The sequence below is a fragment of the Corapipo altera genome, unplaced genomic scaffold (assembly GCF_003945725.1).
Source record: "Corapipo altera isolate COAL_440 unplaced genomic scaffold, ASM394572v1 66, whole genome shotgun sequence".
Lineage (NCBI taxonomy): Eukaryota > Metazoa > Chordata > Aves > Passeriformes > Pipridae > Corapipo > Corapipo altera.
In genome coordinates, this window is record NW_020884924.1 from 1,712,593 (window position 1) to 1,732,020 (window position 19,428).

The window sequence follows — 19,428 nt, forward strand, 5'->3', positions numbered from 1 at the left end:
ATGAGCATGGTTGCATATATTCATCCATTAAAATCTGTCAGACACTTCTGAAAACTGTAGATTTGATCCTGTTTCCTTTACAATCTGTGGGAAGAGGTTTGTACTTTTATCACTATCACACAGTGCAATTTACTTGGAGGGATATGCTCAGGACAATGTACACCCCTTACCCAGAAGCAGTAAGGATGATCTGTACCTTTTAATGTTACCTCAGTTCTTTGGTTTTTACAGGCCATGGGTTAGGTACCTGGTAGGGCAAGTGCAAGAGCACCACTACCTTTCCATGTGCCATTCAGGGTGCACAACTCACCATTTTGATCTTGGCTCTTGCTCAGAAGTACAAAAGAGGGATCAGTGATTCCTATGAAAAACCTGACAGAAACCATCCCAAGAAGCAAACAGGAGTAGTATTATCCATATATCAGTTACATTGTGCACATCAGCTGTCAAACCACTAGCTGGTTTTGCTTTGCTTCAGTACACTGAAGACTACTGATGCTCAAGAATACAAATACATTGTACTGACCTGAAACCTGGACCAATAATGCAAAGGCATTTAAGATGATCAATTGTGCCAAGCTTTAAAAACTACATTATGGGTGTCAGTGAACACTGCTTGGTGTGGGCCTTGGACTATCTTTTATGTAGACACAAGTTTCTTCTGATGAAGTCGGTCTTTGGCCCTCAGATCCTAATCTGAACTCTATAGGAGGGCATGAATGACACGGTGATAATATACTGGAGAGCTGGAGATGGACATTTTACAAGGGCATATAGTGATAGGACTAGGGGGAATGGCTTCAAACTGACAGAGAGTAGGTTTAGTTTGGATATTAGGAAGAAATTCATTACTACCGGGGGGGTGAGACACCGGAACTAGTTGCCCAGAGAAGTTGTGGTGACCCATCCTTGGAAGTGTTCGAGGTCAGATTGTGTGGGGCTCTGTGCAACCCTGCATCCCTACCCAGGGCAGGGGTAGTTGTAACTAGATGATCTTTAAGGTCCCTTCCAACTCAAACCATTCTATAGATCTATGAGTATGACACCATCTATGTTAATTATAACACCAATGAATTCTGTTCTTTTCTCCTTGCATAATTGCAAATTTTACTATACCATAAATGAGAATTATACAGTGGTAAGCTTGGCCCAGAAAGAAACAGTCTTCTGTCAGATTATTGTAGTTCTCAGAAGGCATATTTTAACATAAGTTTAATTATAATGTTTGAATCTCCCTAGGATCTAGGACTATAATAGTAATTAATATATTTGGCCCTTTTTAATATGTTCGGTGCAAGTATCTTCAAACACCACACAAGTATTAATGATTTCGACCTCAGAGTGCATTTATGATGCATATGTGTTAATAAAAATCACTGAAGATAATTACTTAGGAAAAGGAATGCACAAAATAACCATCGTAGAGCTGAATTCTAAACTTAGATTTTATCTTTTCTTTTCTCCCAGCTGAGTTATGTGATATTTATCTAGAGCAAGTACCCTCCATAGTAAATTATCCATACAAATAACAAGCCAAATTAATAGAAATTTTCTACTCTTTCTAATGAAAATGACATGTTCTCCCCTGAAATAAACTATTTAATGCTGCAGAATACAAAAAAAGAACTTGAATGGGCTGGATATTCAGAGAAATTGATGTTAGAAATGTCTTTGACTACATGGTACTCTTGTAACTTAGAAAACAGTAAGTTTGTGCACAAATCATATCAGTGAAAACTTTCAATTCTTTTAAAATGTCCCTTTCAAGGAAAAATAATGTTTAATCGTGATGGGGGGTTTCTTCTGTGTTTTATCTATTTTTTTAACTCTTTGTCCTATGTCCTTGCAGCAAGATTTGTGTGCAGAGTGAAATTGAACTTTGTAAAAATCTGAAATTATAATAATTTGGGGTTTCAAAATCTATCATTATTGATATATAATTATAAGTCAAAAGTTGCAAAAGGGTTTGGTGAGAGAACTGTATATTAAAAAAAAAAAAAAAAAAAAAAAAAATCTATGTTAACAGGAAACCAGAAGGAAATGCTATAAGATAAATGCCATGGCAGAGAGGACTAAGAATTGGGAATTGGTGAACAGCACTAATAAGGGAGTATGTAGGAAGCCTAGGTAAAAAGTTAAGCAATAGTATCTCTTAACTGCTTTCTGAGGAGAAAGAAAAAAGTATAATGAGAGGTAGAGATGACAGGCTAATTGTAGGACACACAACCTGTACTTCACATGTAAACTTGGAGGGAGGTTACATGTTCTGAAGCATATATTGATATCTCTAATTTAGAAGTAAAGATACATGATGGAATAAGGATAAGGAATGATTAGGGAATATATAGGGAATAAAAAAAGTCTAAATCAAAAGTTCTGAAAGTTTTTTATAAATATACTAGTAGGCAAAATCCATGGAATAATCCATATAGAGGAAAATAAATTCATGTGCAGTTCTGAAAAGAAACCATCTAATGAGCAGATAGAGATATGGGACAAATATGATGGACAGAGCAGAAGATTGTCATCAAAACCAAAAGAACATTCTGAGACATAAACTTTGAAAGTAAGAAAAGGGAAAAATGAAAAGATTAAATATCCAGTAATCAGTAAAAAGACTTCAGGAGAACAAGTCGTCTTCTAGGATATCGACCGAGCTGCAAGATCCTGAAGTTGGCCCATTTATGTCTACCTTTCCTATGTTTAATGAGCAGCAGAAGAAAGATGAGCAGGACAACAAAGAATTTATGGGCCTTTGTCAATACACTCTATTTGATAATAGAAATAGCTACATGCTCAGGTATCCCTCTGGTTAATACCACATCTGAGGAAAAATCAAAACTACTGTTTTTTGTCTGAAAGAGGCTGGTGTCTGGCTACATCATGATTTGATACCCTATGGATGGGGAGAGATGTAGTAGATAATGATTTAATAGTCTGTTTCTTACTTTCTAGCCATCTTTGTAGTACCTCATAGTACAGGGTGTTTTAGGATGGAGCAAACCCTGTACTCCAAGGGTGTGCAGATCTTAATTATTTCAAGTTTTTGCTACTTGTGCACTTCTTTATTTTCTTAGTGTGATATGATACCATTTTTATCTTCTTTTATTCGGATGAGTGCATACAGAGTTCATATCACCATGGCTGCAGTACAGATGTATATAAATTGACAAAACAGTGACAAAACTGCAGAATAGCTGACTTTTTGACACTTCTTAAAGTACAGATAAGATTAAACCCATTTACAATAGTGATATTCAGTACTGGGATTGAGAGGCCAGGCACCAGATAGCAGAGGTTTTGAGAATGCAGTCTCAGAATAACATAAATACAAGGAACAAATACAAGGAACAAACAAGTTGTAAGTTACTAATCATATTACAGACTGAAAAAGAACCCATATTTGTCTTCTAAAAAACATCATTTGTGTGGTGAAAATACGTATAAAAGATAATGACAACATCTACAGGAATTGGAACCAATGGACAAAAAGCACTGTTCCAGTGTTGCCTCCCCCAGTAAAAGGCAAGGCATCAGATCAATGTTACCTGTAGCAGGTCCTGTATCACCTTTGGTAGTGAAAGAGCCATGCCTTTTCATTTGCTATCCACCTCATTTTCTTATTACCACTCACTAATACTCTTATATATAAAATGACCTTTCTCTATAAAGTCGGTTTAAAATAAATAAAAATTTAAAAAAACACTGTTTGGGTATGTTTATGTGCCTGTCTAGCGGTCCAACCTTCACACCTGATAAAGTGGCTGATAGTAAACTATTGAACTTGGAGGTACAGACAGTAGCAGTAGTGCAAGACATTCTATAAACATATAGATGTATTTTTAGTGAATAATTCTGTCGTACAATCATAGTATACTGAACTGGAAAGGACCCATAAGGATCATCAAGTCCAACTTCCTGCTTTTTGCAGGACTAACTAAAACTAAATCATGGACTAAGAGAAGCATTCAAGATACTCCTTGAACTCTGACACTTTCCTGGGGAGCCTGTTTCAGTGACCGACCAATCTCTCAGTGAAGAACCTTTTCCTAATGTCCAGTTTGAGCTTCCCCTGAAGCTCAAATTTCATTCCATTTCCTTGTATCCTATTGCAAATCAGCAGAGTGGGAAGATCAGCATCTACCCCTGCCTGTTATGCAAGGGCATCTGTGAAGGTGGGGTAGTCACAGAAGAGACACGCCTGCAGGACTGGGCAGGAACTTTTCACCATTCCCCCCTATCCCTTAAGTCACAGTATTCAGTGAATTGGAACAGTCTGAGGGTAGGGAATCCTTCACATCATGTTCTGTCTACCTCACAGACAGAACTGTCTCTGTCCCAGGCAAGGTAGGGTGTGTTTCCAGTGATCTAACTCTTGCTCAGACTCCCACCATAGTAATGCTATGTTGACTATGCTGGATGAGATAATCACATATGGAAAAGTTAAATGTTTCTATATTCTCACAGAGGTGATTACTACAGGAGACATTCAATGCAACAGTACAATTACATCTAAGACTTCAATTTCTCTCTGCATTCCTTACATCAACAAGTCTGACACTCTCTTAGCCCCTGACAAACAGTAATGGACTAGTAATGGGTTACTTGTAATACTATAACTAAAAAATAAAAATAATGAGAGAGTGAATAGAGCAATGCAGGAATTTCTTATTTTTCTTCTGATGGGGAGGTCCAGTTGTCATAACAAATATAATTTCTTTTTTCATAAATTTTTCATGTAAATTTTCTCTACTAAAAATGCTTGAATTGTGTGATGTCAGAAAAAATACTGATTTAAAAAGATTTTGTAATTGGTGTGATAATATACTATTATTATACAAATACATGAAGATTTTTTACATATTGACTCTGCAATTTCTAATTAATTATATTTACCTCAGAAGTTTTATGCATCTTATTCTTTCAGAACATTTCTCCCCTTCTCCATTCAGTCTTTAGTTTTGAGATTACAGAGTAGAGTTTTTTAAGTTGGAAAATTAAACTAGTGTTATGAGGAAATTAATCAAATTTGATTAATACTTTATAGAAACATGTCATCCCCTCATGGACCACAGATGGATATACACTTCTAGGGATAAACCATAAAGCTAAAAGTAAATTCTACCTATAAGGTAGGCAGTCAGTCAGTCTAGCAGCTGAATGAGCACATTTTTAAAAATCTGGAAGCATGATAATATTTTAACTGAGTTACAATTCTCTAAATTATGGTAATTCTATTGACAGAAAACGTCTATTTATTTCAGCACAATTATTTGTGAAAGATACAGGGTTAACACTAAATGTACCCAAGCTTTTTTTGTAGTTTTTTTTTTTTCAGCCATTAGTGTTTTTTGGATATTTCTCTTATCATCTTATCTCTTTTGTTATTGTTGTTGTGATGCAGAAAAATTTGTTGTTTCAAAATCTGTATGATCTATGTAGATGTAAAGCTACAGTGGAACCTTACAACCTGAACATTTGATAATCATTGAAATAATGCCTTGAATATTTGAAAACATTTAAAGAAAAAGATTGTATTTATGGAATTCAGACCGAAAAAATTAGGAATCAAAAGAATATTATATAACAGCATAATATTTAATAAAAACAATAAATCAAGTTCACAGATCTTTCCAATCACATTTTAAACAATGCCTCCTGGAATTTATAGAAAGAACACGAGGAACAAAATGGATACCCTGAGACATATTTTTTCAACCCTACTGTAATCTTACCATATGCTTCTCTAGAAAGCGCAGCACTGTTCTTTCAAGATACTTTGCCTAAAGCTATATATTTTATGGAAATTTAGAGAATTGACTAGTAAATTAGTAAATTGGTATTACATTTTGTTAGATCTTGAAAGAGTGAAGATAGAAGACTTATCAACTATCTTCTTTATGAGGACAAGTTTGATGAGATTTCAGTACAACCTTATGCAATCCTCTGTCAGATTACTTTCTCTTTCTTTTTTTAATTTATTTTCCTTTATAATAAAAACTGCTTGAAAAATGTTGGAACTATTAGAAATTAATCAATCACAAACTAAAAGCAGATTGAAATATCTTATTAGGTATAGAAAACTATTAGTATTATGCTTCCACATATTGTTGTACAAATTTGTCAAAACCATTATCTTTCAATAATTATGTATTTTCTTCCTCTTCAAAACTTGTATATGTAAAATATCTCAAAACACTGTTTGATCTAGTTCAGGCAGCGGTAGTAATTAAAATGGTAATAATAGCCAAAAGATAAATTTATTGTTTGTTTTCTGAATATTCAGAATTCAATATTATTACAGTTCCAGTGTAACACGATGAAAAAATAATATTGATTTTTAAGAGACTTAATTTATTTTTGAGTTTTTCAAAATTACTCCTAAAGAATTTTATGCATTAATTAATAACACTCATATTCCAAAGTGTTATTGTTTATAAATTTCACAAGCTGGTATGATCCCGGTCACAATTTAAGATAGGAACTGCATATACATTGTAAACAGAAGAAAAATTAACTCAAACAACTGTTTAAGATTCTTAAAGCTGCCATTCATGAATGGAGTTAAGGAAGAACAGAAAGCACAGGATAGTTTGTCTAAAGGTTAAAAATCTGAAAGAAAAGAGAATAAAGAAGGTGTCTACGTTCAGACGGTGCATCAACAACATGAGTCAATATATAATTTTCCTCATTCTCAGGGAGAGTGAAAGTGAAGACAGCTCTCCATTCAGTGTTTATTACCACTGGTAACCTCCAGTGAAAATTAAAGAAAAAAATTATTGAGTTTTCAAAAGACTAATTTAATCATCTTATTCTAACAGGTCTTAAGGAGGAGGATGATTCACCATTACCTACTTTCTATTTATATTTATATTTGAAAGCACTGTAAGCTAATAATTTGAATATTCCAAGTAGAAATAGATCTCAGATCATAAAAATCTGTTTCTGGATGCAATTCCAGAAATGGAAAATACTTAACTCATCAGATAGAATTCCACAAATGACTGACTTTTCAGAGGATGGGGAAATAATTTGTCGAGTAACATAGGACAGGTATTTGTGTCTCAGTATAAAGCACTCACCTACTACTGACATTTCAGGAACACTTGCAGTGTAAATTTCTTCCGGAAATGTTGGTTCATTGTCATTGATGTCATGGATCTTGATGACAAACTCAGATTCAGGTTCCACTGGCCTCAGAGTTCTTCTATTGATAGCTTGGGCACGCAGAGTGTAAAAGGCTTTCTCTTCCCTGTCAATTCTCCGAGTAGCATGAATGTCACCTGTTTTCTCATCAATTATAAAAAGAGTACCAGCCCCATCTCCTGACAAAATGTATTTGAGGGATCCATCTCCTTTATCCTGGTCAGAATGAAGCTGAAATGGAAGAAGAGAACATTTTTTTTCAGAACCAATGAAAAGGATGGGATGTTTTCAAAAATATTAATTATATGTGAAATTATTCTTTGTGCAACAAATATGTTTATCACCAACAAAAGAAATTAATTTTCAGTCATCACTGTCTGACTGCCAGTGCTTCCTAACTTAGCTCAAAGAATCTTTTAACTTGACTGTTTTGGCAGATTTAGTTTTGCAGCAACACCTGTTCTCTGCTAAGAAACCTTTGCACCACAGTTCTTAAAGAAAATTTTATGTTAATACTGACCTTTTCCTTCCTAGAAGAGATTCTATTAAAAATTCACAACTGCTGTGCTAGTTATAAACTCACTAAGTGGATAAAGAACATGGCTGAAAACAAGACAATTAAGGAAATTAGAACAACTGATTTCACGTCATAATAATTTTTTAAAATTTCATTACATGTAATTTATATTTCTTCTAAATTGAAGAACATTTCATTTTAAGTCATTATCATTTTCTCTCCACCAGCTAATGTAAATAGCCTAAAGGAAAAAAAAAAACCACAAATTTATTTATCATTCTGTATTGATTTAATACCCATTATATAAGTAATACAGAACTTAACTTCACATATAAGACTTACAGTCCTGACTGTTTTAGACAAAAGCTATTCAGTTGTGTTGTTCAATACAGCAATGTGGATGGTTCATTTGATCTTTTGGATACACTTAGTATGATTTCTTTCATCATATTCTTGCAAAATTCCTTCCAATCTCATTGGTTTCATAATTAACTGAGAGAATCTGGCATTCAGGTTTATTTTCACCATGAAATGTATTCTTGTTTGTAAATTTATTTTTGGGTTCAGCAGAAGGATCAAATCAAGTAGAAGCTCTAATTACAAAACTCAAGTGCAAATATAAACTTTTTTAAAATCACATTCAAAAAATATCAGAATATTCCAGAAAGTTTAAGACAGAACTAGCGCATTTTTTTCCTTTCTAAAAATAGTTATTTGAACATATATTAACAATATCAACTAGATCTGCAGTAAGATTATATTCAGTCATGTAAAAAGGGCTTTTGTTAATTTAAGCTCATATTTCAGATCATGAAAAATGGTACACGTGTAACTTAGTATAAATATCCTCCTTGGCATGCAACTATGAAAATATTTCTCTTTTTTGTCTATGGTGTCCTCATATTACCTTCCTTACCACCCATTTTAAGTATTAGAAGTAAAGTATTTAATTATTACGGTTTTCAATGTGGCTTTCCAATCTGGGTTTCCTTGCCTTTTGTGCTGGAATCAAACATAGAGAGTGGACTGGTGGGATAAGCCAGAGTCAAACAGTAAAGCCTCTGTCCTACAACATTTTCAAACACTGAATGTTTCCCATACACTTGTAATATGTGGAACAGAAGGAACTCGTGTGGAATCTTGGATCAAGATCTTTATGGTAGAAATTTGAAAACTATCATTGTTCTGAAATTTGATTTTCTACATAAAAGTTTTTCTGTTTTCTCCCAGTTCAGAAGTAAACCTTGAGAAACACTTTAAATATTTAGACCTCTTAAACTTTGCTTACATTACATACATGTATGTTTACTTTACAAAATACACATTTTCTTACTACTTCTTTTCATTCCACAATAAATAAAGAAATAGGAAACTTCACCAAATATGAAGAGTACAAAGGTAGATGTTAAAAAAAAATATTTTTGCAAATAAATCCTTTTCTTTCTTTTTCTTCTGTTTCTCTTACTGACTTCAAACTGAAGGTTTCAAGCCATTCTCACTACTCTTTTGGGGAATGAATTTTTACTGTGAACTTTAATCCCTCATGCTCCTCTCTTGATAGCCCACTAAATTTGTGACCTTTCACACTTCTAGTTAACATTCTTTTTAAGGGACTGGACAGTATCTTGAAGGCTGTGGCCCATTTTATAACATCATTTAGTGTGACTAGTCCTTAAGTGTTTTCTTCTCCATTTCTTCCTAGGATATCATCTTATCTTCAAAAATATTTTGGTCCTAGGAACTTACTGCTGGTCCATGACCATTCGATAAAATACTTTCACAGCAGAGTGATGAAGAGGTTGTTCTTCCTTAGGCATGTGTGACAGAAATACAAAATAAATTTCTGTTTGAGCAAGAAAGATGGAGGATCGGGAGGGGAAAAGAGGAATCTTTAAATGGTCATATTGCAGCTTTCCTATATGTTCTCCAAAGTCAGGTCTAGTATTGTAAATACTTAAAAATGTTGACAATAGTATATCAATGCTGTAGTGCCTGTCCTTTGACTCAAAATTGGTTAGCGGTCTTGCAAAATCCATTTTAATAAGCTATCTCCAGAATAGTATAACTCCATGTAAACAGTTCCCAGCAATAGTATCTGGCTAAATTTAATTTACAAATGATGCATGGAAATTGTTTGGAAGAGTGATATTTAGCAAACCCGTGTCACGAATCTGTAAAATAATTAACAATCCCAATAACCATATTTTAGTGCCTTAAAATGCTGCCTAGCACTAGAAGCCTGAACAATGCAGTGAACAGAACTAAACCAGAAAACTAAGAAAATCTCTACACTAAAAAATATGAAGCTTTTGAACAACTATATTTAGATCCAATTCCACATGTAAAGATCCTTTAGCGTAATTTTTTATATGTAAGGTGCTACCAAGGTTGATGGCCTTCCATTGCCTCTCCTGTAGATATGTGTGAGTCTTAGTAAGCTGATATGGAAATGATTTTTACACCACACACAAAATCATTAACCTCTTTACCTCTGCTTTATAGTTGAGGGGGCGGGGGAGTGCATTTTTTTTGTTTGTTTGTTTATTTGGGGTTTTTTTTTGTGGGGGGAGTTTTTTGTTTGCTTTTGGTTTGGGTTTTTTTGGGAGGGGTTGTTTGTTTGTTTTGGTGGCATGGTCTTTCTATATTTTTTTTCTTTCCACCTCCCTCCACCCCCCTCCACACATATTAGACAAAATTCTGGAAAGGGAGATGAACATAAGACTTTGAGATATGCACATAAAAACTTCTAGGGATCTGAGAGTTGTACTTCAGAGTAACATATTTAAAAGGAATACCAACCTGCATAGTTTAAAAGAACACTTTAAGATGTAACACTTTGTATTCTCTAAAAAATGTTAATAATTTACTTTGGATTGGTAATCTAATTTAAGTTATATGTATGTACATATAACTGTCCACAGTCATTGTATAAAAACTTCAAATTCAGAATGACATTTCAGAAGGTCTTCTTGGTTGATCAGGAAACAGAAAACTATGGATACAAGGAGTAAGGCTTCCAGACATAATTCGAGGAGTGAAAACATGTGCTATATATAAGCAAGGGAAGAGAATACCTCTCATTTCATTTTCTTTAGCTCTTAATTCAATCTGGATGCCATTAGAGGAATCAAAGTGGCTAAAGACTGCCCTGTGTACTTGACAGCCATGTACAGTGAATCTTTACCCAGCTCTGAAATACATGAGCAGTGTGTCAATCAGCACTGTCAAGGTTTTTCATTTTACTCAAGTACTAAAAAAAACATTCTGGAAAATATTTCCCTGCTACTTTTAGTGTAAAGTGTTTCCTATAGTTATTTTGGCTGATGGGCATCTGTGATTCATGTCAGCCAAGCTGAGAAATGAAGAGACATCTGTTTCATTTAGCAGTGTTATTGCACAAAATGATCAGCTGTGAAGATGTGGTTTTGTTTTCATATCTGTCACTGATATTTTGCAAACTCCTGTTTTAGTGAATTTCTTACTGTTCTTCTACAGAAATACTTCCCTTTTCAGCTCTTAGGGGTATATGTATTTTCTGTATATTTTTCTTACTTTATAGAAAATCAGAATGTCTTTTGGTACTATTTTATATAGCCCTGTGTATCATACAGTAATTGCAATTTCTGTGAAAGACATTTTTACGTATTTGGTCTCCTACCTGAAGTGGTTGAACAGACTTTTATAAAAATATTTTCAGAAGACTTTAAATGAACAACATAATAATTCTGCTTCAAAAATTACTAGAAAATTACAACACAGGATTTTTATCTTATTTGACTTTCAGTGATTTAAATCAAACCTATCAATTACAAGATGTGGGGTTTTCCCTCCCTCCTCCTCCATGAATTCTACATGATTCTGAAATCTCCCAAATGAACATAAAAGCTGTGGACTTTTTTCTAATATCATACAAAGTGCTAATCCTATTTTCACGAAAAAGTGACAATGTGCTACTGTGAAAAACGGAGAGAGGATTGGATTAGTTAGAGCTATTTTGTCATACAAACTAGTTCTGATATTTGAATTGATTAATGACAATGCCAGTTAAAATCTTTAAAATTTGTCACACTTATTTCTATTTGAATTTCAGATTCAGAAGTTCCTCTGCGATTTTTCAATGACTGGTATTCAGATAACCAGAGAACTGATAGGATTGTATTAAGAAACTGACTTTTAGTTTGGAAACTTACTGCAGGCATTAATACAGTTAATTTTTTTAATCTTAATTTTATGTTCTATAATGTACACTTTCATATACAGGTTATGGTTCTGGAAGTCTTTACCAAATGATAGACTATTTCAATATTAACTTATTAAATGCATTCTTACTCTCTTACTTTATAGTAGTCATTTTTAACCGTACAATTTAGAGAAAATTTTGCTACTTTCTTCTGTAATGTGTCCATTTTTTTATTTAATCCAAGTATCAAAGTAACAATGAGACCTCAGCACATTCCTGAATTACTGTATCTTTTAGATTTTATCCAAATAAGTCTTGAATGTCTCCTAATTCTGAGGGGAAATTTCTGGGCGAAATGTAATCTATTCTCTCTTTTCTAAGTGATTATATTAGCAGCATGAAGCTGAAATACACTGTGGAAGCATTTGCCTTTTCACTCAGTTTTCTAGCGCATATATAATATTAGCATGTTCACTGGACACTTAGTTGAACAATAATGATTGTCTTTCTAAGCATAATCACAACCATGGGCAGATTTGACTTGAAATCAGCTAAAAATAGTTGATATAGAATTCCCACAATAGAGATATTTATTTTAAGCATCATGAACTGAACTAATAAGTGATGGAGTTGTTCAACATTAACTGCACTTACTTGAAAAGGTTTTCAGACCAGCTCATATCCTGTGTGGTATTGTCTCAGTAGATTTAACTGTCATGGCTTTAAGCCACATTTTACTCACCAAAGTGGTTCCTTTATTTAAATTTATCCTAAAGGTAACATTTTAAGCAACTCCTTTCAGTGATTCTGTAATTTGCACTAAGTTTTATTGAGACATGTCACAGAGTTTTCTCATTCTCGTTATGTTGTCAGTTTGCCAATCCTATGCTATTGTTATTTAAGAGCAGACAGGTAGAAAGGAAGAAGGCATATTTCTCAAAGAATGTTTTGTGAGTCTGAGAAAGATAAACAGTGGACAAACTAAAATGGAAGGATAACAAGTAACGTAAGATGAGTACGCTGAAATTCTTTTGCAACAAGCAGAAATTAAAAACTCTAGTCTGTGGTGCATTTTCAAATTATATTTATTTAACTTGATTCATTAGTCAAAGGAAAGATAAAAATGTTTTCCATGATTTTTATTGAAAAGGATTACAGTACTTCTTCCTGTTCAAAATTTTTGTTTGTTCTTACAAATGTTCTAAAATAGTAATTATAATTAATAATAGCTTTTTATTTAATATTAATTAAATAAAATATTAATTAGAATATTTTAATACTTTTATAATTAATAAAATTATAATTAATAAATTTAAAAGCATTTTTCACCACATCCTTGGTGAAGTATTATCTATCACAGAAATAGAAATGTTATTTTTCATAGCTTCCTACAAACTTTGATACTGATATCATCTGCACTATTCTCAATTTCCAGAAACTAACTGTAACACAAAGGTATTTTTTCATCATTAGATTTGCATCTTTTCCCTATTATTGTAGCTTATTCTAAAGGGACAATTCATGATACGGAGAAGGTATATGGTCTTGTCACTGCCAAAATATTTTAGGACTTCAGCTGAGAAAGGTAAGATTTTTTTTTTAAAGACATATCACATGAGGAGCAGCAAAGAGTCTTATATAGAAGCACTATGTCAACACACCAATACCTGATCTCCTTTCTCAAGCTGATGTTCAGAGGGTTAGAACACGGAAGTTTCAGTTTCACTAGGCTATTGCAACTTCTACTTCAGAAGACACACAAACATTGAGCTAAGATGAACTAGAGACTAATTGAATTTCATACACCAAAAAGTTCTTGCATGAGTCAATATGCATTTTCTCATCCAATTTTAATGTAATAAATACAGTCTGCACATCAGGTGATGACAGAAAGTAGAGAACTGTCAGCGGACGTGAAGTGTCCTTATTTTCTGATACCTTGACTTAAGAATAGAATTCTTCTGTTAAAAAAGAAAAAAAAAATCCTGACCTATGGCAGTCTTTCTCAGCCTTGGCTGAAGTTCTTCTAACATCCAGATTTTTTATGCTTTAGGTTGTTTTGCTGGTTCTTGACTAAAATAAAAATCTGTACTAAATATTGTATAAAGGATTAAGTAGTTTCCAGAACAGTCTCTCTATTCCACCAAGGAACAGCCTAGGAAGGCAAATACATACCTTTCACTTACTGAATTCAGAACAGCTTTCAGGTATTTGAAAGCTTTGGGTTTTGTCTGTTTAGTTTGGGTTTTTTTAAAACAAAAGTCACCCTTTACGTTCTCTGCATTAATCACAATAAAAAAGTTGTAAGAAGAAATTGTAGGGGATTTTTTTGTTAACAAGAATTGTTTTATTATAGCATACATATGTTTTCCTGAAGTAGCCTGGTTACAAACAAAATAACCATTAAAACAACATTATTTTTTATAAATCCTTATGTACAATTGGCACCATACATATAAAACATAGCATGTTTTAAAACAAAAGCAGAATACATCTAGAATATCGATGCTTAGTTTATTTCACCTACTGTTGGAGATCATTTAAAAATGTGTTAAGCAAGACTGTCTTTGTTTCCATCTGAAATCATTATAACATGTAAATTACTAAGACCTGTGAAGGTTTTCTACCTTTATGATGTGTGCATTTTCTCCTCCTGTATACTCTATATGCATCTTTGTAAGAGGTGCACCTAAAGGCAACAACAAATTTACCGCGGAGAACTGGATGACAATGTCTGTCAATCCAGGAAGTGGAAAATGTCAACAAAGTGGAGGGAAGATATCAAAATTAAGGAATAAAAAACATGAAGTGGGTATTTTAATAATCTCCAAAACAATGATATCCGTGATAATATATTATTATTGTTAAATTGTCCTGAGGAAGGGAACAGAGGGAAAGAGAGAGAGTTGACATATTTTTTCATATGTCTTGGGAGACTTCTGATGAATCTGAACTGATGCTACATCTCATATAGCATCCAAAACAATGAGGGATAAAGATATCCTGGGTCAATCCTGGCTTCATTTAAATCAAAATTAAATCAGTGGAACCATATATCCAGGAAAGATATATTGATAACTTAAAGGTATAGTCAAGGTATTAAATGTGGATCAGTGATAGAACAGAGGTGGAATATTTATAAGCTCTTAAAACCAACTCACATTTTTATTTTTCCTTTAAATTTGTCTCTTCTTTCAGTAAATTATGAAATCCAGTGTTCTAGGAAATAGCATTCTCAAGAAAACTCCTGTCTATATAGTAATTACTAAATAAAGAAGTTGAAATTTAAATCACTATGTACAACTACATTACAGAATGGTTGGGTTTGGAAGGGACCTCTGACAGTCATCTTGTCCAACCCAGTTCAGCTCAGGAAAGACCATCTAGACTTAGTTTCCCAGGACTTGTTTAGACAGCTTTGAATATCTTCAAGGATGGAGACTCACAACCAGCTGCACAACCTGTGCCAGTGCTCAATCACCCTCACACTACAAAAGTGTTTCCAGATGTTCAGAGAACCTCTTGCATTTTGTTTTGTACCCATTGTCTCTGGTTCTGTTACTGGGCAACTCAGAAAAGAGCCTGGCTCTGTCCTCTTTGCACCCTCCCTTCAGGTATTTGTGTGTATTGACAAGATCCACCTGCACCTTCTCTCTTCTAGTGTGAAGAATTGCAGCTCTCTCAGCCTTTCCTCATATGTGAGGTGCTCCGGTCCCTTAATCATTCTTTGCTGGACTCTCTCCAGTATGTCCATGTCTCTTTTGTATGGGAAAACTGGACACAGGACTCCAGGCATGGCCTCATCACTGTTGAGCAGAGAGGAAGAATCTCCTCCCTTGACCTGCTGGCAGTATTTTGCCTAATGCAGCCATTAGCCTGCTTTACAGAAAGGGCACGTTGCTGGCTCATGTTCAGCCTGGTGTCTCGCAGAACCACCAGGTCCTTTTCCGCCAAACTGCTTTCCAGCTGGTCAGCCCTCAGCATGTATTGGTGCCTGGGGCTGTTCTTCCCCAGATGCAGGACTTTGCACCTCACGTTGTTGAACTTCATGAGGTTCCTGTCAGCCATTTCTCCAGTCTGTTGAGGTTCCTCTGGATGGTGACACGACTCATTAGCCACTCCACCCAATATGATGTCAGCAGCAAACTGGCTGAGGGTACACTCTGCCCCATCATCAACATTATTAATGAAGATGTTAAACATGACTGTACCCAATATTGGTCCCTGGGATATACAGCTATCTACTGGCCTCCAACTAGACTTTGCACCACTGATGAACACCCTCTGGACCCAGCCATTAAGCCAGTTTTCAGTTCTCCTCATTGCTTATCCAGCCTGTACATCAACAGGAAAAGCTTACGGAATACTGTGTCAAAGGCCTTACTGAAATCCAGGTTTACAATTATCCACTGTTCTCCTTGATGATGCTATACTGAACACTTTAGATAATTTTCTTGTCCTTACTGTGCCTGGAGATTGCTTCCAGGATTAGCTACTCCATCACATTACAACGTATCAAGGTAAGGCTGACTGGCCTGTAGTTCTCTATTTTCTTCTTCTTGCCCTTCTTGAAGATGGGGGTGACATTGGATCTCCTTCAGCTGTCGAGTGCTTCTCCCAGTCACCATGATTAGTAAAAGATTACTGAGAGTGGCTTTGAAGTGAATCAACCAGTTCTCTAAGCACTAACAGGTACATCCCATCAGAGCCCATGGATTTATGAAGTTCCAATCAAGTATTCCCTGGACTGAGTCTCTTCTACCAAGTATACCTATTCCTCTCTCCAACCTTTCCTCCCACTCTCTGGCACCTGGGATTCCTGAAGGCTATTCTTGGTAGTAAAAACTAAGACAAAGGCGGCATTCGGTACTTACGTGTTTTTCATGTCTTGTGTAAACCAGTTGTCTGTCTTATTGAGCAACTGGCCCACATTTTTGTCTCCTATGTACTTATAAAAGTCCTTCTCGTTGCTTTTGACATCTCTGACCAGATTCAAATCCACTGGGGCTTTAGTTTTCCTAAGTTCTTCCCTGGAGACTTGGACAATGTTTCTATATTCCTCCCAAGTTACTACTCCTTGCTTCAATTTTGTGTTTCAAAGGAACTCCTTGTTCACCTACATAGGCCTACTGGCATTTTTTTCCTGATTTCTTATTCATGGGGATGGAGTAATCTTGAGCTTGGAGAAGGTGATCCTTCAGTATTAACCAGCTTTTGTGGGACTTTTTTTCCCTCTAGGCCCTTATCCTATGGGACTCTTCTGAGTAGATCTTTGAAGAGGTCAAAGTCTGCTCTCTTGAAGTCCAGGACTGCAAGACTGCTTTTCACTATACTCACCCTCCTTAGGATTCTGAACTCCACCATCTTGTGGTGACTGCAACATCCTCAACCAGGTCATTCTTTTTGGTGAATATGAGATCCGGCAAAGCACTTCTCCATGTTTGCTCCTCAGCCACTTGGAGGAAGTTATGATCAATGCACTCCAGGAACCTTCTGTATTGCTTGTGCCCTGCTGTGAAATTTCTCCAAAATATAATGAGGAGTTCGAAATCCCCCAAGAGTACAGGGCCTGTGAATGTGAGACTATATCTGTTTTTAGAGGGTCTCACCCACTTGTTCTTCCTGGTCAGGTGGCCTACAGCAAACATTCCTTATAATGTCACATTTGCCTGTCCTCTCTTTAATCCTGACCTGTAAACTCTCCACTGGCTTCTCTTCCATCCCTGAGCAGATGGAATATGAGTTGTTCTCTCATATAAAGGGCAACTCCCTCTCTTTGTTTTCCCTTCTTGTTCTTCCTAAAGAGACTCTATCCCTCAAATGCAGCACTTCAGTCAAGGGAGCTATCCACCAAATATCCATACCCCCCAAAAAAATCACAATCCTACAGGTGTATACATGTCTCTAACTCATTGTATTTATTCCCTTCATCACATATGTTACTATACAGGTATTCAAGAAGGGAATTCCAGCATGTTGAGTTTCTGGAGATGGTGGAGGGATTTATCCACAAAGATGTCTTGTAGACGCCTTGTGGGCACCTAAATTACCTGGGGAATTACAGCCATGTAGTGAACTTTAACTGAATTTAATCATGTTTGTATTAACAGTGGGTAGATAGCAATAATTAAAATTTCAATTAAAACTTGTCCTACCAAAGAAGCATATTTTATTCCTCTATCAGACTGTAAAATACCAAAATAATCAGATTTGGCTATACATCTTGGACTGTTATATGTGTGTGTATAAAAGACAGTATCATCAGCCCAGTGAAATGTATTCCTCAAACAATTTTACCGGGAACAAAAAGCCCATCCTGATCTTCAGTGCTACAAATTAGGAACTATACTCCACAGTAACTACTTTCCCTTGCAATGTTGATTGCTGGTTTCAAAAAATGTATTCTGTGTACTACATCACTGGTGAAAAATTATTTCTAACTTACATGACCTCTGGTAATCAGTTGATAGGCTCAGTCAATATTTCCATAAAGTTTCTGTGACATTTACTGGCATTTGTAAGACATCAGAAGCACCCTCTACCTAATCTTCCTTTCCCTAATTACCAATAAAATATACTATATTATTTATGCTGACGGTGTTTGATTTTCTTTGAGTGTTTTTTTTTAATATGTCTACTGCCTTATCATTTATACCAAAACCCTCTATTCTTTTTGTTTTGTCTATGAAACGACAGAAAACTTATGCATCCTCTTTTTTTTTCCCCAGGATTGGTTTATTTTCATGAAGTTTTAGCCCTTGCCTTGTGCACTATTAGCTCCTACTTTTTTCTTTTGGCAGAAGAAAGAATTCTACACTATCCCTAGAAATCTTCCTAATTCTCTTTTATGGTACAGTCTTACACAGAACTTGAAAGAGTGTTTCTTACTCCTTTAATGACTTTGTTTTCTGTGGCATGACATTATCTCTTCCTAGGAAATACATCAATGTTATTGAAATCTCTTCCATTATTCTTAAATGGTAAGCCTTGATTAATCCTATGCAACTCTTTCCAGTGTCACAGCCCTAAGCAGTCCTCTAGCTATTTAATTTATTTTACTTGGCTTTTACTAGACAAAATGCCACTCTTGGCACATAGAGAACGGTCTGTCAAATAACCTGACCTAACTAAAGAGATAATTAAGCAATCAGTTTCCTTATCTTTCAACTGTATTATTTATATAGCAGTCTCATTATCTTTCTGAATGACCTAAGACACCCTACTGATTGCTAGAGGTATTTCCAAGTCCTCTGTGGCATCTTCAGTAGTAACACTGTGTAAAAATGTGGTCATATTTCTGCACAGTAGTTCTTCCAAAGGACAGGTATTTTTCAAAGTACATGAATGGAGAGTTCTGTGAAATTTTCCAAGTAGAAAGATTTATATCAATTTACAAAAGTCCTGTAGCTTTTCTGGCTCTGTCTGTCACCTCATAAATATATTTACTGCCATATGGCTATGCCCATTTGACCTCTCCTGAAGCTCATATATTCTATTTGTCACATTAATTCCACACTTTACAACTACTTCCACTTCACTAAAATTTTCTTAAATTTTACTAACATGGCCTGGAACGCTGTTTTAT

At 35.0% G+C, this 19,428-nt stretch overlaps 1 protein-coding gene across 5 annotated transcripts in view; it reads right to left on the reverse strand.

Annotated features, from left to right (window-relative positions):
- CDH10 (cadherin 10) overlaps nucleotides 1-19,428 on the reverse strand; it is a 98,938-nt gene that overhangs the window by 27,031 nt on the left and 52,479 nt on the right. For all 5 annotated transcript variants that reach the window (XM_027657498.1, XM_027657497.1, XM_027657500.1 and 2 more), the window contains one exon: nucleotides 7,083-7,377. In XM_027657498.1, the coding sequence (XP_027513299.1) occupies nucleotides 7,083-7,377 (295 nt within the window). The remainder of the gene's footprint in view (nucleotides 1-7,082; nucleotides 7,378-19,428) is intronic.